The sequence below is a fragment of the Heptranchias perlo genome, chromosome 2 (assembly GCF_035084215.1).
Source record: "Heptranchias perlo isolate sHepPer1 chromosome 2, sHepPer1.hap1, whole genome shotgun sequence".
NCBI lineage: Eukaryota > Metazoa > Chordata > Chondrichthyes > Hexanchiformes > Hexanchidae > Heptranchias > Heptranchias perlo.
In genome coordinates, this window is record NC_090326.1 from 122,870,730 (window position 1) to 122,890,694 (window position 19,965).

At 42.2% G+C, this 19,965-nt stretch overlaps 1 protein-coding gene across 1 annotated transcript in view; it reads right to left on the reverse strand.

The window, feature by feature from the left end:
* abcb4 (ATP-binding cassette, sub-family B (MDR/TAP), member 4) overlaps positions 1-15,572 on the reverse strand; it is a 124,624-nt gene extending 109,052 nt beyond the window's left edge. The window contains exons 1-4 of the mRNA XM_068006854.1: positions 15,484-15,572; positions 12,762-12,911; positions 12,309-12,360; positions 5,381-5,531 (exon numbers count right to left, since the gene is read on the reverse strand). Coding sequence (XP_067862955.1) covers positions 5,381-5,531; positions 12,309-12,360; positions 12,762-12,850 — 292 coding nt within the window. The 5' untranslated portion in view covers positions 12,851-12,911; positions 15,484-15,572. The remainder of the gene's footprint in view (positions 1-5,380; positions 5,532-12,308; positions 12,361-12,761; positions 12,912-15,483) is intronic.
* Positions 15,573-19,965: the final 4,393 nt, after the last annotated feature.

Sequence of the window (19,965 nt, forward strand, 5' to 3'; positions counted from 1 at the left end):
ATGGATTATAAGAGTTTATACGGGTTAGAGGAGCAAAAGGGATCTAGGGGTACAGATACACAAATCTCTAAAAGTAGCGACGCAGGTTAATGAGACCATAAAAAAGGCAAATCAGGCACGAGGATTCATTTCTAGAGGGACAGAACTGAAAAGCAAAGAAGTTATGTTAAACTTGTATAGAACCTTGGTTAGACCACACTTCGGGTGTTATGCACAGTTCTGGTCTCCATTTTATAGAAAGGATATAGAGGTATTGGAGAGGTTGCAAAAAAGATTCACAAGGATGATACCAGAATGGAGAGGATATCCTTATCAGGAAAGGCTGAACAGGCTGGGACTCTTTTCTCTAGAAAAGAGAAGGCTGAGGGGTGACCTAATAGAGGTCTTTAAAATAATGATAGGGTTTGATAGGGTAGATGTAGAGAAAATGTTTCCACTTGTGGGGGAGTCCAAAACTAGAGGTCATAAATATAAAATAGCTGCTAATAAATACAATAGGGAATTCAGGAGAAACTTCTCTACCCAGAGAGTAATAAGAATGTGGAACTCGCTACCACAAGCAGCAGTTGAGGCAAATAGCATAGATGCATTTAAAGGGAAGCTAGAAAAGCACGAGGGAGAAAGGAATAGAAGGTTATGTTGATAGGGTTAGATGAAGTCGGGAGGGAGGAGGCTCGTGTGGAGCATAAATGCCGGCATAGACCAGTTGGGCCGAATGGCCTGTTTCTGTGCTGTACTTTCGATGTAAATTAAACATCCAAGTGTCGGCTTGCCTCTGAGTCAGAAGATTGCAGGTCCAAACTTCACTTAAGCACGTAACTGTGGTCTGATACTCTAGTGCAGTACCAACGGAGTGCTGCTTTGTGAGAGGCACCATCGATAGGATAAAAATTAAACTAAGATCCTGCTTCTTCCAGTGGTTCATGTGGATGTTGAAAATCCCAGGGAACAATTTCCAGATGGCATATCCTAGCCAACATTCCTCTCTCATTCAAAACCACCAAAAACAGATGAACTGGTCATTGCTGATGTGACAGCTTAAACACTCTCCTGTATATTTTCTCTTTCTGTCCTTTTTCTTTAAAACTTCACTTTTGTATCGTTCTTTTCTACCTGGAATCATAGAAGAATTATAGAATCATAGAAAATTTACGGCACAGAAGGAGGCCATTCGGCCCTTCGTGTCCGCACCAGCCGAAATTGAGCCATTCAGCCTAATCCCACTTTCCAGCACTTGGTCCGTAGCCTTGTAGGTCACAGCACTTCAGGTGCACATCCAGGTACTTTTTAAATGAGTTGAGGGTTTCTGCCTCTACCCCCCTTTCTGGCAGTAAGTTCCAGACCCCCACCACCCTCTGGGTGAAAACATTTTTCTTCAGCTCCCCTCTAATCCTTCTACCAATCACTTTAAATCTATGCTCCCTGGTTATTGACCTCTCTGCTAAGGAAAATAGGTCCTTCCTATACACTCTATCCATGCCCCTCATAATTTTGTACACTTCAATTAAATCACCCCTCAGACTCCCCTGTTCCAATGAAAACAATCCCAGCCTGTCCAATCTTTCCTCATACTAAAATTCTCCAATCCTGGCAACATCCTCGTAAATCTCCTCTGTACCCTCTCTGGTGCAACTACATCCTTCCTGTAATGTGGTGACCAGAACTGTACGCAAGCTGTGGCCAAACAAGTGTTTTATACAGTTCCAGCATAACCTCCCTGCTCTTATATTCTATGCCTCAGCTAAAAGTATTCCATATGCCTTCTTAATCACCTTATCTACCTGTCCTTCTACCTTCAGGGATCTGTGGACATGCACTCCAAGGTCCCTCACTTCCTCTACATCTTTCAGTATCCTCCCATTTATTGTGTACTCCCTTGCCTTGTTTGCCCTCCCCAAAAGCATGGCCTCACACTTCTCTGGATTGAATTCCATTTGCCACTTTTCTGCCCACCTGACCAGTCCATTGATATCTTCCTGCAGTCTACAGCTTTCCTCCTCACTATCAACCACACGGTCAATTTTTGGATCATCTGCAAACTTCTTAATCGTGCCCCCTACGTTTAAGTCCAAATCATTAATATATATCACAAAAAGCAAGAGACCCACTACTGAGCCCTGCGGAACCCCACTGGAAACAGCCTTCCAGTCACCATTACCCTTTGCTTCCTGCCATTGAGCCAATTTTGGATCCAACTTGCCACTTTCCCTTGGATCCCATGGGCTTTTACTTTTTTGACCAGTCCGCCATGTGGGACCTTGTCAAAAGCCTTGCTAAAATTTATTCGTTCATGGGATGTGGGCGTCGCTGGCAAGGCCGGCATTTATTGCCCATCCCTAATTGCCCTTGAGAAGGTGGTGGTGAGCCACCTTCTTGAACTGCTGCAGTCAGTGTGATGAAGGTTCTCCCATGTAAACCACATCAAATGCACTACCCTCATCGACCCCTTCTTGTTACCTCCTCAAAAAATTCAATCAAGTTAGTCAGACATGACCTTCCCTTAACAAATCCATGCTGACTGTCCTTGATTACTCCATGCCTTTCTAAGTGATGGTTTATCTTGTCCCTCAGGATTGATTCCAATAATTTGCCCACCACCAAGGTTGGACTGACTGGCCTGTAATTACTTGGTCTATCCCTCGCTCCCTTTTTAAACAATGGTACAACGTTAGCAGTCCTCCAATCCTCCGGCACCATGCCCGTATCCAGTGAGGATTGAAAAATGATGGTCAGAGCCTCCACTATTTCCTCCCTGACTATTTTTTTTAAAAACAGCCTGGGATACATTTCATCCGGGCCTGCTGATTTATCTACTTTCAAAGATGCTAATCCCCTTAATACTTCCTCTCTCGCTATGTTTATCCCATCCAATATTTCACACTCCTCCTCCTTAACCACAATGTCTGCATCATCCCCCTCTTTTGTGAAGACAGAAGCAAAATATTCATTAAGAACCATACCCACATCTTCCGCCTCCACACATAGGTTACCTTTTTGGTCTCTAATAAGCCCTACTCTTTCCTTAGTTATCCTCTTGCTCTTAATGTATTTATAAAACATTTTGGGTTTTCCTTGATTTTACTTGCCAATAATTTTTCGTGCCCTCTCTTTGCTTTCCTAAATTTCCATTTCAATTTCACCCCTAATCCAATTTTACTTATTCTTAAAAAAGACTAAAATATTTAACATGCCTTTGTTCTTCTCCCTCTCTGCTTCCGTCAACCATTTTGGAGGTGGGAGAAACATTTTTTAAAAAAACATTATCGGCTGAAAACCAGATTTAAATGTCTGTTTTCGAAAAAATCAAAAGCCTCAATTCTGAAAATTGACCTGGTTGTGTCACGTATACGTGACCATTGGGGATGGTGCATGTGATGTGTCCTTCCTATCCCTATCCCTATCCCTAGTGGGAAGGAAAGATGGCAGCCTAATGTTGGTGAAAAACTGTTCTATCCCTCTTGGGAGTGACTTAAGTAACTTCAATGGATGATACGTGATCCTTATTGCTAGTGGTGAAGTTTAGATGGCAGTTTATTAGTGGTGAAGTTTAGATGGCAGTTTATTAGTGGTGAAGTTTAGATGGCAGTTTATTAGTGGTGAAGTTTAGATGGCAGTTTATTAGTGGTGAAGTTTAGATGGCAGTTTATTAGTGGTGAAGTTTAGATGGCAGTTTATTAGTGGTGAAGTTTAGATGGCAGCTTCATTGTGATGATGTGTCAATTCTAGCCTTTGAAGATGTTGCTTAGCCAATCAACAGTCAGAACAGATCACTCTCTGGGTGCAGTCACGCAACAGTACCAGTGTCGAGAAGCAATTTTGCTTCACCTCAATGCTAGACCTGTAGTGTACAGTCCCTGGATTAGGCCGTCCTATTCCAATTTGTCCAAAGTCAGGTTGGGCCCTTAGTCCAGATTTACACAAGAAAACTTTAGCTGCTTTTAAATTGCAGCTTGAGTCTTAGTAGAGTGAGCAAACTGAGCCCTTCTCCCCCGTTTAGTTTTGTAATATGCAGTCAGTCTTGCTGGACTTCACTAAGAGGACTGAATATTTCATGAATGCACAGGGCTGGCTGTGACATTTTGACCAGTGTGTATGCACAGAGCACTAACGTCGTGATGCAATGTCACTAAGAATAATGCAAAAAATGTTATGCGCTGATGACATGCCACAGCAGTGCATTGATTAGCCCTAATAAAACCAGCAGTAACCAAGGGCTCGATTTTACAATGTGGCGGGTTGGCAGCAGGGAGGGGTGAAGGTGCGCGTGGCAAACCCGCATGAACTTACCGTTTCTGACTGACTGACAGACTGGCTGCCATCAGGAGTTGCAACGCGGGGGTGGGGGGGGTGCGAGAAAGGGAGAGAGTGAGACATCATCCGGCGGGGGGGGGGGGGGTGCGGGGGGGGGGGGGCGCGGGGAGGGAAAGAAAGAAAAAGAGAGTGGAAGATCGGGGGGAGGGAGACGGAAAGAGTGGAAGATCAGGAGGACATGGTGGGGAGGGGTGAAGAGGGGGACATCGGGGCGCGGGGGTGGTGGTGGTGAATCAGAAGTGGTGGGCAAGCCACCCAAGTAAGTTGAAAATCGTTCTGATCACTTACTCTGTCACAGGTAAAGTGCCTTTAGTACCTCAATGAAGTACATTTGGCTCTTTAACTGCCATCAGCTTTAATTGCCAGCGGGACTTCCGTTTTCGGGTCACCCGCGCGCACACAGGTGGGTCCCTGGGAAACTCGGAAGTTGGAGCCGGCTTCCGAACCCGAACGGGATTTCTGCGATTTTCAGAGCCTCCCTGCCCCCAAAGCACCCGAAATCGCCTCCTAAAATTGAGCCCCAGGAGTCCCAGTAATCAAAGGATCTTCCTCGTCGGCCAACTAAAAATATCTGACAGTTTATGTTGATGTGACTGCCGGCTGCAGGACACCTCTGCCACGGGAACCAGCAGCCAAAAAGTAAAATTCAAGTAACTTTTAGCTTCTATGTGTAATGAAACCAACAATACTATTGCTCTGTCAGTGTATGCTCCGATGCATTTTTACATATCAAAACAGGAAGAGGCTCCACCAAATCGCAAGTAAATTGATTGTTGGCACATGACAATAGAATGTCTGGATAAATGAAGTTGTCCAAGGTGTGCACTAAGGGTTAAATTATACAGTACTAAATTCAGAGTAGCACTGTGGTACCTCTCTAATCTGCAACATTACATTGTGAAATATTTGTTAGGTCACCTTTACCATTTGCTACACAAAAAGTTTGTTCAGTCATTTCCTCTGTCCCATGTACAGAGCGCAGAAAAGGGCTGCTGTCTATTTACACAAAGGGGTCAAGAAAAGTAATCAGATTCAATAGTGCTTTCTGAGAGCAAGGTTGAGCATTTACCTGGTAGATTTTCCAACATCCCATTATGGACAAAGCTATCAGTCATCTCTCCAAACACTATGATCATGAGAGGAAGGCCAGCCCCGTGAAGTAAAGCAGCAACACTACCCAGGACCATCAGTAGTTTGTCTACACAATCTGCGTAGCGAAACTAAATAAGAATAATACAATAATATATTAATATTACTATTATTTTTCAAGGCAAAGTTACAGTAGCACAGTTACATTATTGTTTTTATAAATCAGATAGATATATATTCAAATCCTAGGGCAGTCTGCATCTCAAAATCCACCTGCCACAGTTGAGGAGACTTTTGTTAAAGGATTCTGGATAAGTTGATTATTAATCATGTTCACTAACAGTAAGTGCCCATTGTAAAATCTTTTATCAAATTCCATGTTTTTCCTAGTCTGTTATTAACATGTTAAATTTGGGGACTAAAGAATGGAGAAAAAATTGTAAATATTGGATATCTTTAAATAATAAAAGAAAACACTGGAAATGCAGAGCAGGTCAATCATCAACTGAAGCAGAAAGTTAATGTTTATCAGAACCATCATGGAGAAGCCCTGTTTTTTTCTAAAAATTTGTTCCTGAAATGCGGGCGACACTGGCAAGTCAGTATTTATTGCCCATCCCTAGTTAGCCTGAGGGCACTAATGGTCATCCATATAGTGTGGGACTGGAGTCACATGTAGGCCATACTGGGTAGGTGTAGCAGGTTCCCTCCCCAAAGGACATTAGTGAACCAGTTGAGCTTTTAAGACAATCCAGCAGTTTCCCTGGTTATTTTCCTGATGCAAGCCCACCAGTTACCATATTTATTCAATTCAATTTCACAACTTACCATGGTGGGAATTGATATTTATATTTTGCTCAGCCGGGTGCCTGATACATAAATAAATCTGGGGAACTTAGGTGTAAATTGGCATAGACAAGGCTTAGGGCCTCCCAATTGTGCGCAGGAGTATTGCTGGAGCTTAACTAGCTACAATCACACCACTTTTCAGAGTAAATTACTGGTAAGCTTCCCTCTGCCAGTCTTTTTTTCTTGTCACAGTACATACAGGATTAAAAAGCAGTCTTAGAAAATGGCCCATCTTGTATTGGTACATAATAGTCGGATCTAGGACAGGAGATGCAAACCGGCCTCCGAAGAATATGCAAAAGGGGGTGGGAGAGAGTGCAGCTCCATTTTGCCACTGATGGGCATGCTGGACACCCAGGAAACTTTGCAGGAATGGGACATCAGGGCAGACCTTTAAGTGGGAGGAGAGCCTTTAAAAGGTCCACAGAGGTTAAAGGTAAATGTTTTGAGGCCTTTTCTGGGTGCCTCTTGTTAACTTTTTCTTTTGCTGGCACTCAGGCTTTCATTAGCATTTGTGCCAATTGGGGTGAATTCTTTACCTCCAGCTCCCTTTAATGGCAGCAGTAAGCAGTCCATTAAAGTGTCAGAGCCGATGTGTTAGAAGGAACAAGATGATGCTGTGGAAAGTTGACAGGCAGCCCAAGAGGTTCATTATGTTCTTCCACCTCCACGTCTGCAGAGAAAGGTAAAATAACCTTGCTTTGGCAGATATAATTTGATTGGACTCTCCTTTTCTCAAAGGAAGCTGTGCCAGCAGATACCTGGCGGCTTCACTAAGAGATGTGAAGGCCTAACTAACCGTTATGCCGGAATATTTTTCAGAATCACCCCAATCACAGCATGTGAAGGCATGCAAGAATGATCAAGAACCAGCATTGCCTGATTATCGTGCATGACTAGATGCCAACCATTTCTGCAGGCTCTGGCACACCAATATGTGAATGACAGAGACCTGTTTTAGCAGAGAGTGGAGCCATATGCTGCACAGATACCTGCAGTGACCTTGCAGCAGAGGGCTAGCACATGCAAGAACAACAGTCTGCTGCGGCCTGAAAGTTAGATGCACCTCCTTGCAGGCATACTGCAATGCTGATCTGTTGGGATGGTACCATAGAATGGCATTAGCAAAACCCTCTTTGCAACTAACTTATGCAGCATTACCTCCACTTCACCATGGAAGTTACAGCACAGAAAGGCCATTCAACCCATTGCATTTGTGCAGCAATCCAAAACTAGTCCCAATACATTGCTCTCGCCATTTGGATGTATCTTCCTCTGCTTCATATATTTACCAGTTTTTTCTTATAAGAAGCAATGGTCTCTACCGCAATCACCCACTGTGGCAAAGCATTCCACGCTCCAACAACCCTCTGCAAATTTCTCCAAACCTCCTCACTCTCAATAACAATTTTAAATTGATGACCTCTTGTTACTAACTCTCCAGCCAGAGGATATAGTCTTCCCCTATTCACTCTAAAAACCTCTATCAAACCTCCTCCTGACCTTCTTTGCTCCAGTGGAAATATTTCCACTACCTCAAGTCTCTCTTTATATCTATAATTTCCACCCCTGGCATCATCCTGGTAAATCTACACTGTATACTCTCTCTGGCTTTAATGTCCTTTCTATAACTGTGGTCTAGCCAATGTTTTGTAAAAATTCATCATTACTTCCTTTACTCTTGTACTCTATGCCCCAATTTATAAAACCCAAAATGCTGTTGGCCTTTTCTATAGCTTTACCTGCCACTCGTACTTCAGGGAATTATGTATTTGAGTCCCTAGGTCTCTCTGTTCATCCATACCATCAGCGTCTTTCTATTAAATATATCTTTGCATCCATTGTTTTTTCTTTCAAAAATGTATTGCCTTGCATTTATCTATATTAAAATGCATCTTCTACTTGACTGCCCATTCCGCTAACCAATTTACGTCTTCCTGAAATATTTGACAGTCCTCGCTATTTGCCAAACCCACCTACTTTTGTGTTATCTACAAATTTCAAGATTTTGTTCCTTAAGTCCAAGTCCAAATCATTTATGTATCAACAACAAAGTGAACCTAGCACTGACCCCTGAGGTACACCATTTCCAACCCTTCAATCTGAATAGCATCCATCTTTCCATTCAGGCTGCTACATTTCCTCTTATACCATATGCCTGAATTTTACAAAACAAGATTCTTGTATGCCCTTTTATTGACTGCCTCCTGAAAATCTATATAAGTCACATCTACTGCATTCTCTTTAACGATCAAAACCATTCACTTCTGCAATTTTAAGGCAGGGGTGGAGGTAAGTGATGTTACAGAGGTGGAAGTAGGTGGTCTTTGAGATGGAGAAGATATGGGGTTGGAAGCTCAGCTTGGAGTTGCAAACAGTCTGGTTCAATCTGTGAAGGGAGATATAATGAATGATGAGGATATGGAGTGTACATGTGGAAGCTGATCCCATCTGCAGATGATGTCATCAAGGGGCACTATGTAGATGAGGAAGAGGATGGGGCCCAGGATAGATCCTTGGGGGACTCCAGAGGTAATGGCGTGGGTTAAAAGAGAATATATTGCTGGAGATGCTCTGGCTACAATTGCATAGGCAAGAATGAGGACAGTCACACAGAGCTGGACAACAGAGGAGAGGCATTGGAGGAGGATGGTATGATCGACTATGTCAAAGGCTGCAGAAAGGTCAAGAATGACAAGGGTGGATAATACGCCAAGGGTACAGTCGCATAGGGTTTAATTTGTGAGTTTGACTAGGGCCATTTCAGTGCTGCGCAGAGGAGGAAACCTGATTGGAGAGAAAAGATGGACATGGATTTGAGGGGTGACAACATATTCAAGGACTTTGGAGAGGAAGGGGAGGTTGGAGATAGCCCCTGTTCTTTTGTAGGCAAATGTGCAGCCAATTTAGACCCAGCAATGTCCCACAAACAGCAATGAGATGAATGACTGCACAAGTCCTGCAGTGGGGCATCAACCTATAATCTCTGGCTCAGAGGCAGGAGTGCTACCACTGAACCAAACTTCCGTAGTATGCTGAATCTTAAATCATTCTTTCCTTCGACAGAGGTAAGCTTGAAGCAGTTCTTCTCATTTCAAAGTACATGACAATCAACATCATTCTCTGGAGCAGTTTGGGGGCACAAATTGGAAAATCTTTTTCCAAGTGGCTTCAAGCAGTTTGTGATAATTTCATAAGAACATAAGAAATAGGAGCAGGGGTAGGCCATACGGCCCCTCAAGCCTGCTCCACCAGTCAATAAGATCATGGCTGATCTTCTACCTCAACTCCACTTTCCCGCCCAATCCCCATATCTTTGATTCCCTTAGTGTCCAAATATCCATCGATCTCAGTCTTGAATATACTCAACAACTAAGCATCCACGGCCCTCTGGGGTAGAGAATTCCAAAGATTCACAAACCGCTGAGTGAAGAAATTTTTCCTCATCCTAAATAGCCGACCCCTTATCTTGAGACTATGACCTCTAGTTCTAGGTTCTTCAACCAGGGGAAACAGCCTCTCAGCATCTATCCTGTCGAGCCCTCTAAGAATTTTATACATTTAAATGAGATCACCTCTCATTCTTCTAAACTCCAGAGAACTTCCACTAAATTTCTCCTCATAGGACAACCCTCTCATCCCAGGAATCAATCCAGTGAACCTTCGTTGCACCCCCTCTAAGACAAGTATATCCTTCCTTAGGTAAGACGACCAAAACTTTACACAGTACTCCAGGTGTGGTCTAACCAGAGACCTATATAATTGCAGCAAGACCTCCTTACTCTTATACTTTGCATCTGTCTTTACCAAGGAAGAAGAAGCTGCCACAGTAAAGGAAGATATAGTTGAGATACTGGATGGGCTAAAAACTGATAAAGAAGAGGTACTAGAAATGCTAGCTGTACTTAAAGTAGATAAGTCACCCGGTCCGGATGGGATGCATCCTAGGTTGCTGAGGGAAGTAAGGGTGGAAATTGCAGAGGTACTGGCCATAATCTTCCAAACATCCATAGATATGGGAGTGGTGCCAAAGGATTGGAGAATTGCAAATATTAAAGCCTTGTTCAAAAAAAGGGTGTAAGGATAAACCCACCAACTATGGGCCAGTCAGTTTAACCTTGGTGGTGGGGAAACTTTTAGAAATGATAATCCGGGACAGAATTAGCAGTCACTTAGACAAGTGTGGATTGATTAGGGAAAGCCAGCACAGGTTTGTTAAATGCAAATCGTTTTTAAACTAACTCTATAGAGTTTTTTGATGAGGTAACAGAGAAGGTGGATGAGGGCATTGCGGTTGATGTGGTATATATGGACTTTCAAAAGGCTTTTGATAAAGTGCCGCATAATAGGCTTGTCATCAAGATTGAAGCCCATGGAATAAAGGGGCCAGTAGCAGCATGGATACAAAATTCGCTTAGTAACAGGAAGCAGAGAGTCGTGGTGAACGGTTGTTTTTTGGATTGGAGGGAGGTGTACAGTGGTGTTCCCTGAGGTCGGTAATGGGACCACTGCTTTTCTTGATATATATTAATGACTTGGACTTGGGTGCACAGGGTACAATTTCCAAATTTGAAGATGACACAAAACTTGGAAGTGTAATGAACAGTGAGGAGGATAGTGGTAGACTTCAAGAGGACATAGACAGGCTGGTGGCATGGGCGGACATGTGGCAGATGAAATTTAATGCAGAAAAATGCGAAGTGATACATTTCGGTAGAAAGAATGGAATATAAACTAGAGGACACAATTCTAAAAGGGGTACAGGAACAGAGCGATCCGGGGGTATATGTGCACAAATCGTTGAAAGTGGCAGGTCAGGTTAAGAAAGTGGTTATAAAAGCATACGGGATCCTGGGCTTTATAAAGAGAGGCACAGAGTACAAAAGCAAGGAAGTCATGATGGACATTTATCAAAAACAATGGTTCGACCACAACTGGAGTATTGTGTCCAATTCTTGCCACCACATTTTAGGAAAGATGTGAAGGCCTTAGAGAAGGTGCACAAAAGATTTACTAGAATGATTCCAGGGATGAGGGACTTTAGTCACGTGGATAGACTGGAGAACCTGGGGTTGTTCTCCTTGGAACAGAGAAGGTTGAGAGGACATTTGATAGAGGTATTCAAAATCATGAAGGGTCTAGACAGAGTAGATAGAGAGAAACTGTTCCCATTGACAGAAGGGTCAAGAACCAGAGAACATAGATTTAAGGTGATCGGCAAAAGAACCAATCGTGACATGAGGAAAAACTTTTTTACTCAGTGAGTGGTTAGGATCTGGAATGCACTGCAAGGCAGATTCAATCGTGGCTTTCAAAAGGGAACTGGATAAGTACTTGAAAGGAAAAAACTTGCAGGGCCAGCGGGATAGGGCGGGGGAGTAGGACTAGCTGGATTGCTCTTGCATAGAGCGGGCACGGACTTGATGGGCCGAATGGCCTCCTTCCGTGCTGCAACATTTCTATGATTCTACAATCTGTGTGTCATCGGGTAACTTGGATATATGGCTTTCTATTGTGTTATCTAAGTCATTAATAAATATAAAATATCTTGCAATATTAACCCCAACACTTGGGAAGACACAGCCACCAACAGACTACAGTGGCAGCATGTCTGCCGGGTCAATTTGAACGAATTTGAGGCTGTGAGTTTGCAAGATCTGACTACCAAACGCCTGGCACACAAAGCAACTCATCTATCCCCCTCATCTGGCTTTCAATGCGATATGTGTGGACACACAAGTATGTCTAGGATCAGACTCTTCTCCCATCATAACCGAGACTCATCTATTGATTCAACACTGTCTAGTTGAAATCTGACTTGCTTGGTATTTATGAGAATGTTGGAATATAGAGTTAAAGGTCACACAAATGATATGGTTTTTATGTAAATGCTGTGTCAATGCATTTTGAGCACAAGTACAATCTTGTGTTACACTTCATGAAGAATGTATCTGGTCTTTTTTAATAATATCCACCTAATTAGGTCTTAAAAATACTCCATATTTAGAAAAAAAGACAACCGCAAGTTATTTTTCATAAATCATGAAAATTTCTCTTACCAAAGTCAATGGGCTGACCATCGGCTTTTTTTCTTTCTCCTTGTTCTTTTTACTGCAAATTTACATGGTACAGTAATCAGATTTCATGAAACTTTTAGTTTTGTTTCTCCAAATATTATTTAATTAGAATAAATGTGTTATACTATTTCTTGAAATCAGTTAAAATCTGCCAGCCTCACATTGTTAGAAAATGATTATTAAATTATTATGCAACTATATTGGCAAACTAAACAGTAACAAGGTACAGCTTGGCCAAGATATAATTTTTATGGGAAGAGATGGTTCAATATAAATTGAATGCATCAATGTATTAGTTAATTGAGTACTTGTTCACACAATCAAAATAGTGAATAAAAGATGCAGATTTCATAACTAGGATGTGATTTATAAAACAGTAAAATTACTTTCAACTTTCAGTTATTTCTCCACAATCTATCATGTAAAGTTTCTCACCTCTTTTCATCATCTTTTTCATCAGTCTCAACATTGTCTTTACTTCCGTCAGCCTCAGTAGCGTTTCCGTTTCTATATTTTGCTGCCATCTCTTCACCAGTTGTAGAAATGTAACTCTTTTACAATTGCTGAAGTTTGAGTTTCAAACAACTTGAAATAGATTGGAGTACAATCAATGCATTAAAAGGTATAATGAAAGAGGACATAATAAACAACATAAGAGACCCAGTTTGTTCCTTAGCAAATCCAGCCTGCACTTCACAAGATCCACTCTCTACCCCCTAACAGATTCAGCTGTGAGGAATTTAGGGACAAGGGGTACCTACTTTTAATAATCATCTGAAGACCTTTTACAACAAACTTTCAATATTTTTAAATAATCATTTGAAAATACTTTGCAGTAAGCAAATGCTGGAAACACCAGTCAGCTAAATCATGGATGATTAATTTCATCAAGGGAACATACCTTTGACAAGGAACTGATAAAGCCTACACAATGGGACACAAATAAGCACATGATGAAGACAGCAGATATGATCAAGAGGGTCTACCTTAGAGCATTCCTGGTTAACCCTACACAATGGGACACAGATAAGCAAAAAGCTGAAAACAGCAGCTGGCTCAAGGGCACCTACCTTTAACCAGTACTTGAAATAACTCTTTGCTGTTTTTCTTCAGCCTATGTTCATTGTAGTCAGCTAAAATGTAACTAGTTTTGATTAATAATAATAATCAGTAAGAATTGAAACCAAGTTAATCAACAAGAGCCTCGTCAACAAGAATGCTCACAGCCAAGATGAAGTAATTGGAAAAAATGGTATAAATTCTGAGAGCTCAGCTCAAGTTTTTTAGATTTGCTTAGAAGGGCTGAATTGTCTCTCGACTATCAGAGTAAGGTGACTCTATAGTCTTCTACTACTCGGGGATTTAAGGTAAAAGCTACCTTGATAATTGATGGATATCCTGTCTAAATGCTTTTAAGAATTATAATTTTTACCTTTTTAAGAAACTGTTAATGTTGCGATTGACCGGTCTCACCAGCTGTAGATTTCAAATTGTTTCATTATTAAACCTCTGTATAGTTTTTATATTGTCTCACATAGTCTTCTGTATCACTAACTTGTGAACCGCATCTCCGTACACTCTATTGGTGAAGAGTTACATTACTGAGGAGAAACCCCCGGACCATCACAATATCCTGGATATTACAATCTGGCTGGAACTTGCTAAAAACGCTATTTGGAGAACAGTAATATTCTTGGATGATCCCTTTCCCTTGGGGAGAGATAGACCAGACCTTCAGACCCAGTCAGTGTCTTTAGGATTTGGCTACCTTGACCTTAGGTTGAGAGTGAACGCCTGAGAAGTACGCCTGATTTGGGATAGTCCCAAAGGGGCTAGGATTGTAAAATCACCACACAGCATGTGCCTTAGAAGATCCAGCCTGTACCCCAACCACATCCAACATGGGTGGGAATTCTTTAACAATTAAATTTAAAATGCAAACTTGCAATATTGAAAGCCAATATCCAAGACCACTGGAATGTAAATTCAGACAGTAAAAGCTAACTGTATTACCTCAACTCCTGCCTATGCTACTCAGTATCTAAAGATGCTTTTGTATTGGCCGGTTTTCCCCTCCTGTCTGGGAGGAGTGACTTCCATACGTCAATCTCCCTCTTTTACTTTTAAAGTTGTCCGTCAGTCATAGTGTGCATTAATGTGGAATGTAGAAACCCAATTGTTATACCAGTAGAAATGTGGAGCATTGACTGCCGCCATCTGCTTCACTAGACTTGGTCTGCGTATTTTTTCTCTTTATTTTGCTTCTCCCAGGAGATTGTGTGGGTAATTGGGGGTGGGGGGTCATGATGTGCATAAGTTGCACCATGACAGTATGGGACAGGCTTGATGGACTAGCTGGGTCTTTTGCAGTCCATTTTCATATGTCCCCCCCACCACCGCAAAACTGGCTCCCTAACTTCTACATTGTCATCCGTAATCAAACCTGGAGGCACATACACAATGGAGTTTATCCCATGAAGGAAGACTGATCCAGCTCCCATTAGTTGCACTCCTATAAGAATGCCTCGGAGGTTAAATTATCTGAATGCGCACTGACGACAGGCAAGGTTGCTCACTGTTGGTGTGCACTTTGAATATTTACTCCTAAATCCCCAAATGGCTGCCACTTATCACCTGGTTGTCTCACCAAACTTTTCATGTGAGATAATTAAATTGACAGCTTTTTGTTCATCATCACGCTGATCTATGCCCACTTTTACATTTGGGTGTGTACTAATGAGAATGGCAGGAAATTGGAGTGTAATTTGACATTGGCAAAATGGGCGTTAATTTCGGATGCAACCTCGGGGTTATGTCCCCACAAGACATTCCAGGCCATAATCCAGCATATATTTCACTCATACCAAATCTGTGCCATGCAGATTCAATTTGTGCCTAAAAAAGATTTAAGACTATCAAGTACCCAACACCAGATACAACCTGTACTCCACAAGAATTAGGTATGTAATTAACCAGCTCCGACAATTCTCCAAAAACTATACAGAACTGCACATTACCCCCCCCCCCCCCCCCAAATTTTCCAGTTAAATAACAGGTTCTTTTTAAATGTATGAACCTCCGTATTATTAGTCAGCGGTATCATACAAATCATGTTTCTTAGCTAATTGTTATGTTGCAGAAACGAAATGAAACTTACTTTCTTTTCCGTCGAGGATTACCTTAAGGTGAGCCTTTCTAACAGGGTGAAAGAAGATTCACACCGCCGGGGCTCTAAATTATTCCTGAGAGAATGAAAATGGGCGTGTTACTCAAGGATAGTGAACTTTGCATTTTTTTGATTACATATTAAAAGATAAATTAGCCGCCTATCCATAACAGTTATGAAGATAGACTATGCTGGTTGATTGGCTCGGCAATTATTGTAATCATTTTTGGGGGGCTGGATTAAAGCATCAGAGGTAGATCTGATTGGCTGTTTTGTTGTCTGTCGTGTCCACGTGTGTGGATCAGCAATGTTGATTTATTGTAAAATGTATGTGAGTTCATTGCTCTTACGTTTGCTATTAACATGTGAATGTTTGCATTGCTATCCACAGTACTAAATTTGGAGTTGTTTTGTGCACATTAGTGTGATATGTCAGGAAGCACTTCTTCGCACAAAGGGCAGTGGAAAGCTGGAACTCTCTCCCCCAAAAACCTGTTGAGGCCAGGTCAATTGAAAATTTCAAAACTATACTTGATAGATTTTTGTTAGGTAAGGAAGGGTATTAAGGGATATGGAACCAAGGCAGGTAAATTGAGTTAAGATACAGATCAGCCATGATCTAATTGAGTGGGGGAATGGCCTGCTCCTGTTCCTATATTCCACAAATTTGAGGATTACCCACATGAAATTAACTTAAGTGGTAGTGAACAGGGTTTCAGAAGGGGACCCATCCTGACTGACCAAACTCCTTGACTTTTTAGAGGAAGTGACATCTCAAATGGAAGTTGTCAATAAAGTTCCACATCTGCTACACATGCCGAAGACAGTAGGTATCCTACATGAGTAAGGAATTGATTGAAAAAGAGGAAGCAGCAAATATTAGTTAGGGAACGATTGTCAGGTTGGGGGGATGTACTGAGTGGGCTGCTGCAGTCCCTAGTTTTCTGAACTACATAAACAACCCAGATTTGGAAACACAATGTCAGTTGGTAAAATTTACAGATGACACTAAACTAGCTGGGGGGAGGGGGCAGACCAGTAGAGTCACAAGAAACAGTCAGGAGTGACAAAGCGTCAGATCAGCTCAGAGTCCAAATTACAGAATTTAACATACTGCCAGGCAATGATTTTTAATTAACTGTTTACCCTTATTGGTGCCTAATCGGCAGACTATGATTATGGCAAGATAGTGTGGAAAGAGTTAATTATAATGTTTGATCTGAATATTTACAGCACCACAACTTTTCAGCATTTGACTTACTCCACAATTATATTTGTTATTTTATGTAATGTGCACTATAAATTAAAATGTAATTAAAACCGAGTTAAATATCTTTTAATAATTAGAAGATTAAAAATAGCTTTCTCCAACGATGTATTTGCAGGGCCAAAACACGGGGGTCGAGTTTCCACTCGTTTCCGTTAGTTATATCAGCGCAATCCCGGTGAAATGTCCGAACCAGCGCAAAAAATCAGAGAATTTTAAACGTAAATGGTTTACGCATAAAACCACTCACGTTCGTATTTTCTGCGATCATTTACACTGGTTCAAGTTTAAATTCACTGGAATTAGGCCCTGCCCAAAAGCTGGGTCTGATGCCCCCAGATCAAAATTGCGAGAATCTGCCGATTGCGCTGGTCCGGGAATGCTCTTCAAATTGTGTTCATTTCCTTAGGCACACAACAACAACAGCTTGCATTTATAAGGTGCCTTTAATGTAGTAAAACGTCCCGAGGCGCTTCACAGGAGCGATTTTTAAACAAAATTTGACATCAAGCCACATAAGGAGATATTAGCACAGGCGACCAAAAGCTTGGTTAAAGATGTAGGTTTTAAGGAGCATCTTAAAGGAGGAGAGACCATTAGAGAGGTGACGCGATTTAGGGAGGGAATTCCAGATCTTAAGGCCTAGGCAGCTGCAGGCACGGCCTCCAATGGAGGAGCGACTAAAATCAGGTCTGCGCTAGAGGCAAGAATTGGAGGAGCGCAGGGATCTCGGAGGGTTGTAGGGGTGGAGGAGGTTACTGAGCTAGGGAGGGGTGAGGCCATGGAGGGATTTGAAAACAAAGATGAGAATTTTAAAATTGAGGCGTTCCCAGACCGGGAACTAATATACGTCAGCGAGCACAGTGGTGATGGGTGAATGGTCCTTGGTGTGAGTTAGGATATGGGCAGCAGAGTTTTGGATGAGCTTAAGTTTATGGAAGGTGAAAGAGAGCATTGGAATAGTCAAGTCTAGAAGTAACAAAGGCATGGATGAGGATTTCAGCAGCAGATGAGCTGAGGTAGGGATGGAGATGGGTGATGTTATGGAGGTGGAAGTAGGCGGTCTTGGTGATGGAGCAGATATGTGGTCGGAAGCTCATCTCAGGGTCAAATAGGATGCTAAGGTTGTGAACGGTCTGGTTCAGCCTTGGACACTGGCCAGGGAGAGAGATGGAGTCGGTGGCTAGAGACCGGAGTTTGCGGCGGTGACCAAAGACAATGGCTTCAGTCTTCCCAATATTTAGTTGGAGGAAATTTCTGCTCATCCAATACTGGATGTCGGACAAGCAGTGTGACAAATGAGAGACAGTAGTAGTACTAGTAATAGTAGCAGCAGCACAGGCACTAGTAGGCATGTTATAAAAGGTTTTTCAAATCAAAAAATATTTTATTTACTAAGAAACTGACTAGTGAGGAGGACATTGAAGATTTTACGTTTGATTATGCAAATTAATTTTAGTGACAACTTGAACTGTAACCTAACCAGCGCAATTTCAAGCGCAGTTTTGTTGCAATTTCCCAATTGCGCCCAAAGCGGAAACTCTACCCCATGATCTTTTGAGAGAATGATTTTGCATTGTGTAGTGCATATGCTGAGCATGGTTGGTAGATGAAAATAGGAGGGTATTGTAGATGACCATGGAGATGAATTTCCTCAAGGGTAATGCTAGACATCCCCGTACTTTGGTGGAAGAACCACAGAAACCCTGGAACAAGCGCAAACAGCGTTTATGCCATTTTTCTGGGGATTCTACAGCTCTATCGCTGAAGGGATAGCAGACAGAGTAGGTGAACCCCGATAGAAATTCAGCCCAATATGACTTCCACCTGACAGCACACATGTGATGATGTCAAGTTGAAGGTAATAGTTATCAGTATTGCTTTTGGCAAGATTGCTGCAGGACCATCACTTGGAAGTAATTTTGTTTAAATCAGGATGCCACTGATTGTCCTACACTAAGCTTTTGGAAATGTTTTTGATACTGATCATTTGTTGAAGCTGTCTCTTAAAGTGCTGTGTAATGGTGTGTTAATGTGAGACAGTGGGGAAGATTTTCAACATGCTGCCCGGATGTAAAAGTGATGGTGTGGATTATTCACACATTATTAAAAAAAGGCCGATTTTCATTTCCGTTGTCTAAAACAATGATAAATCATGGTTAATTTAAAATATGGAAAATGCTAGAAATACTCTGCAAATATTCAGCAAATCAGGCAGCATCTATGGAGAAAAAAACAGGTTAACGTTACAGGTCGATGACCATTCATCAGAACTGAAACATTAACAATGTTCCTTTCTCAAAAGATGCTGCCTGATTTGCTGAGTATTTCCAGCATTTTCTTTTTAATTCAGATTTCCAGCATTTGCTATATTTTACTTTTAATTTTTTTTTTATTCGTTCATGGGATGTGGGCGTCGCTGGCGAGGCCGGCATTTATTGCCCATTCTTAATTGCCCTTGAGAAGGTGGTGGTGAGCCGCCTTCTTGAACCGCTGCAGTCCGTGTGGTGAAGGTTCTCCCACAGTGCTGTTAGGAAGGGAGTTCCAGGATTTTGACCCAGCGACAATGAAGGAACGGCGATATATTTCCAAGTCGGGATGGTGTGTGACTTGGAGGGGAACATGCAGGCGGTGTTGTTCCCATGTGCCTGCTGCCCTTGTCCTTCTAGGTGGTAGAGGTCGCGGGTTTGGGAGGTGCTGTCGAAGAAGCCTTGGCGAGTTGTTGCAGTGTATCCTGTGGATGGTGCACACTGCAGCCACGGTGTGTCGGTGGTGAAGGGAGTGAATGTTTAGGGTGGTGGATGGGGTGCCAATCAAGCGGGCTGCTTTGTCCTGGATGGTGTCGAGCTTCTTGAGTGTTGTTGAAGCTGCACTCATCCAGGCAACTGGAGAGTATTCCATCACACTCCTGACTTGTGCCTTGTAGATGGTGGAAAGGCTTTGGGGAGTCAGGAGGTGAGTCACTTGCCGCAGAATACCCAGCCTCTGACCTGCTCTTGTAGCCATAATATTTATATGGCTGGTCCAATTAAGTTTCTGGTCAATGGTGACCCCCAGGATGTTGATGGTGGGGGATTCGGCGATGGTAATGCTGTTGAATGTCAAGGGGAGATGGTTTGACTCTCTCTTGTTGGAGATGGTCATTGCCTGTCACTTGTCTGGCACAAATGTTACTTGCCACTTATGAGCCCAAGCCTGGATGTTGT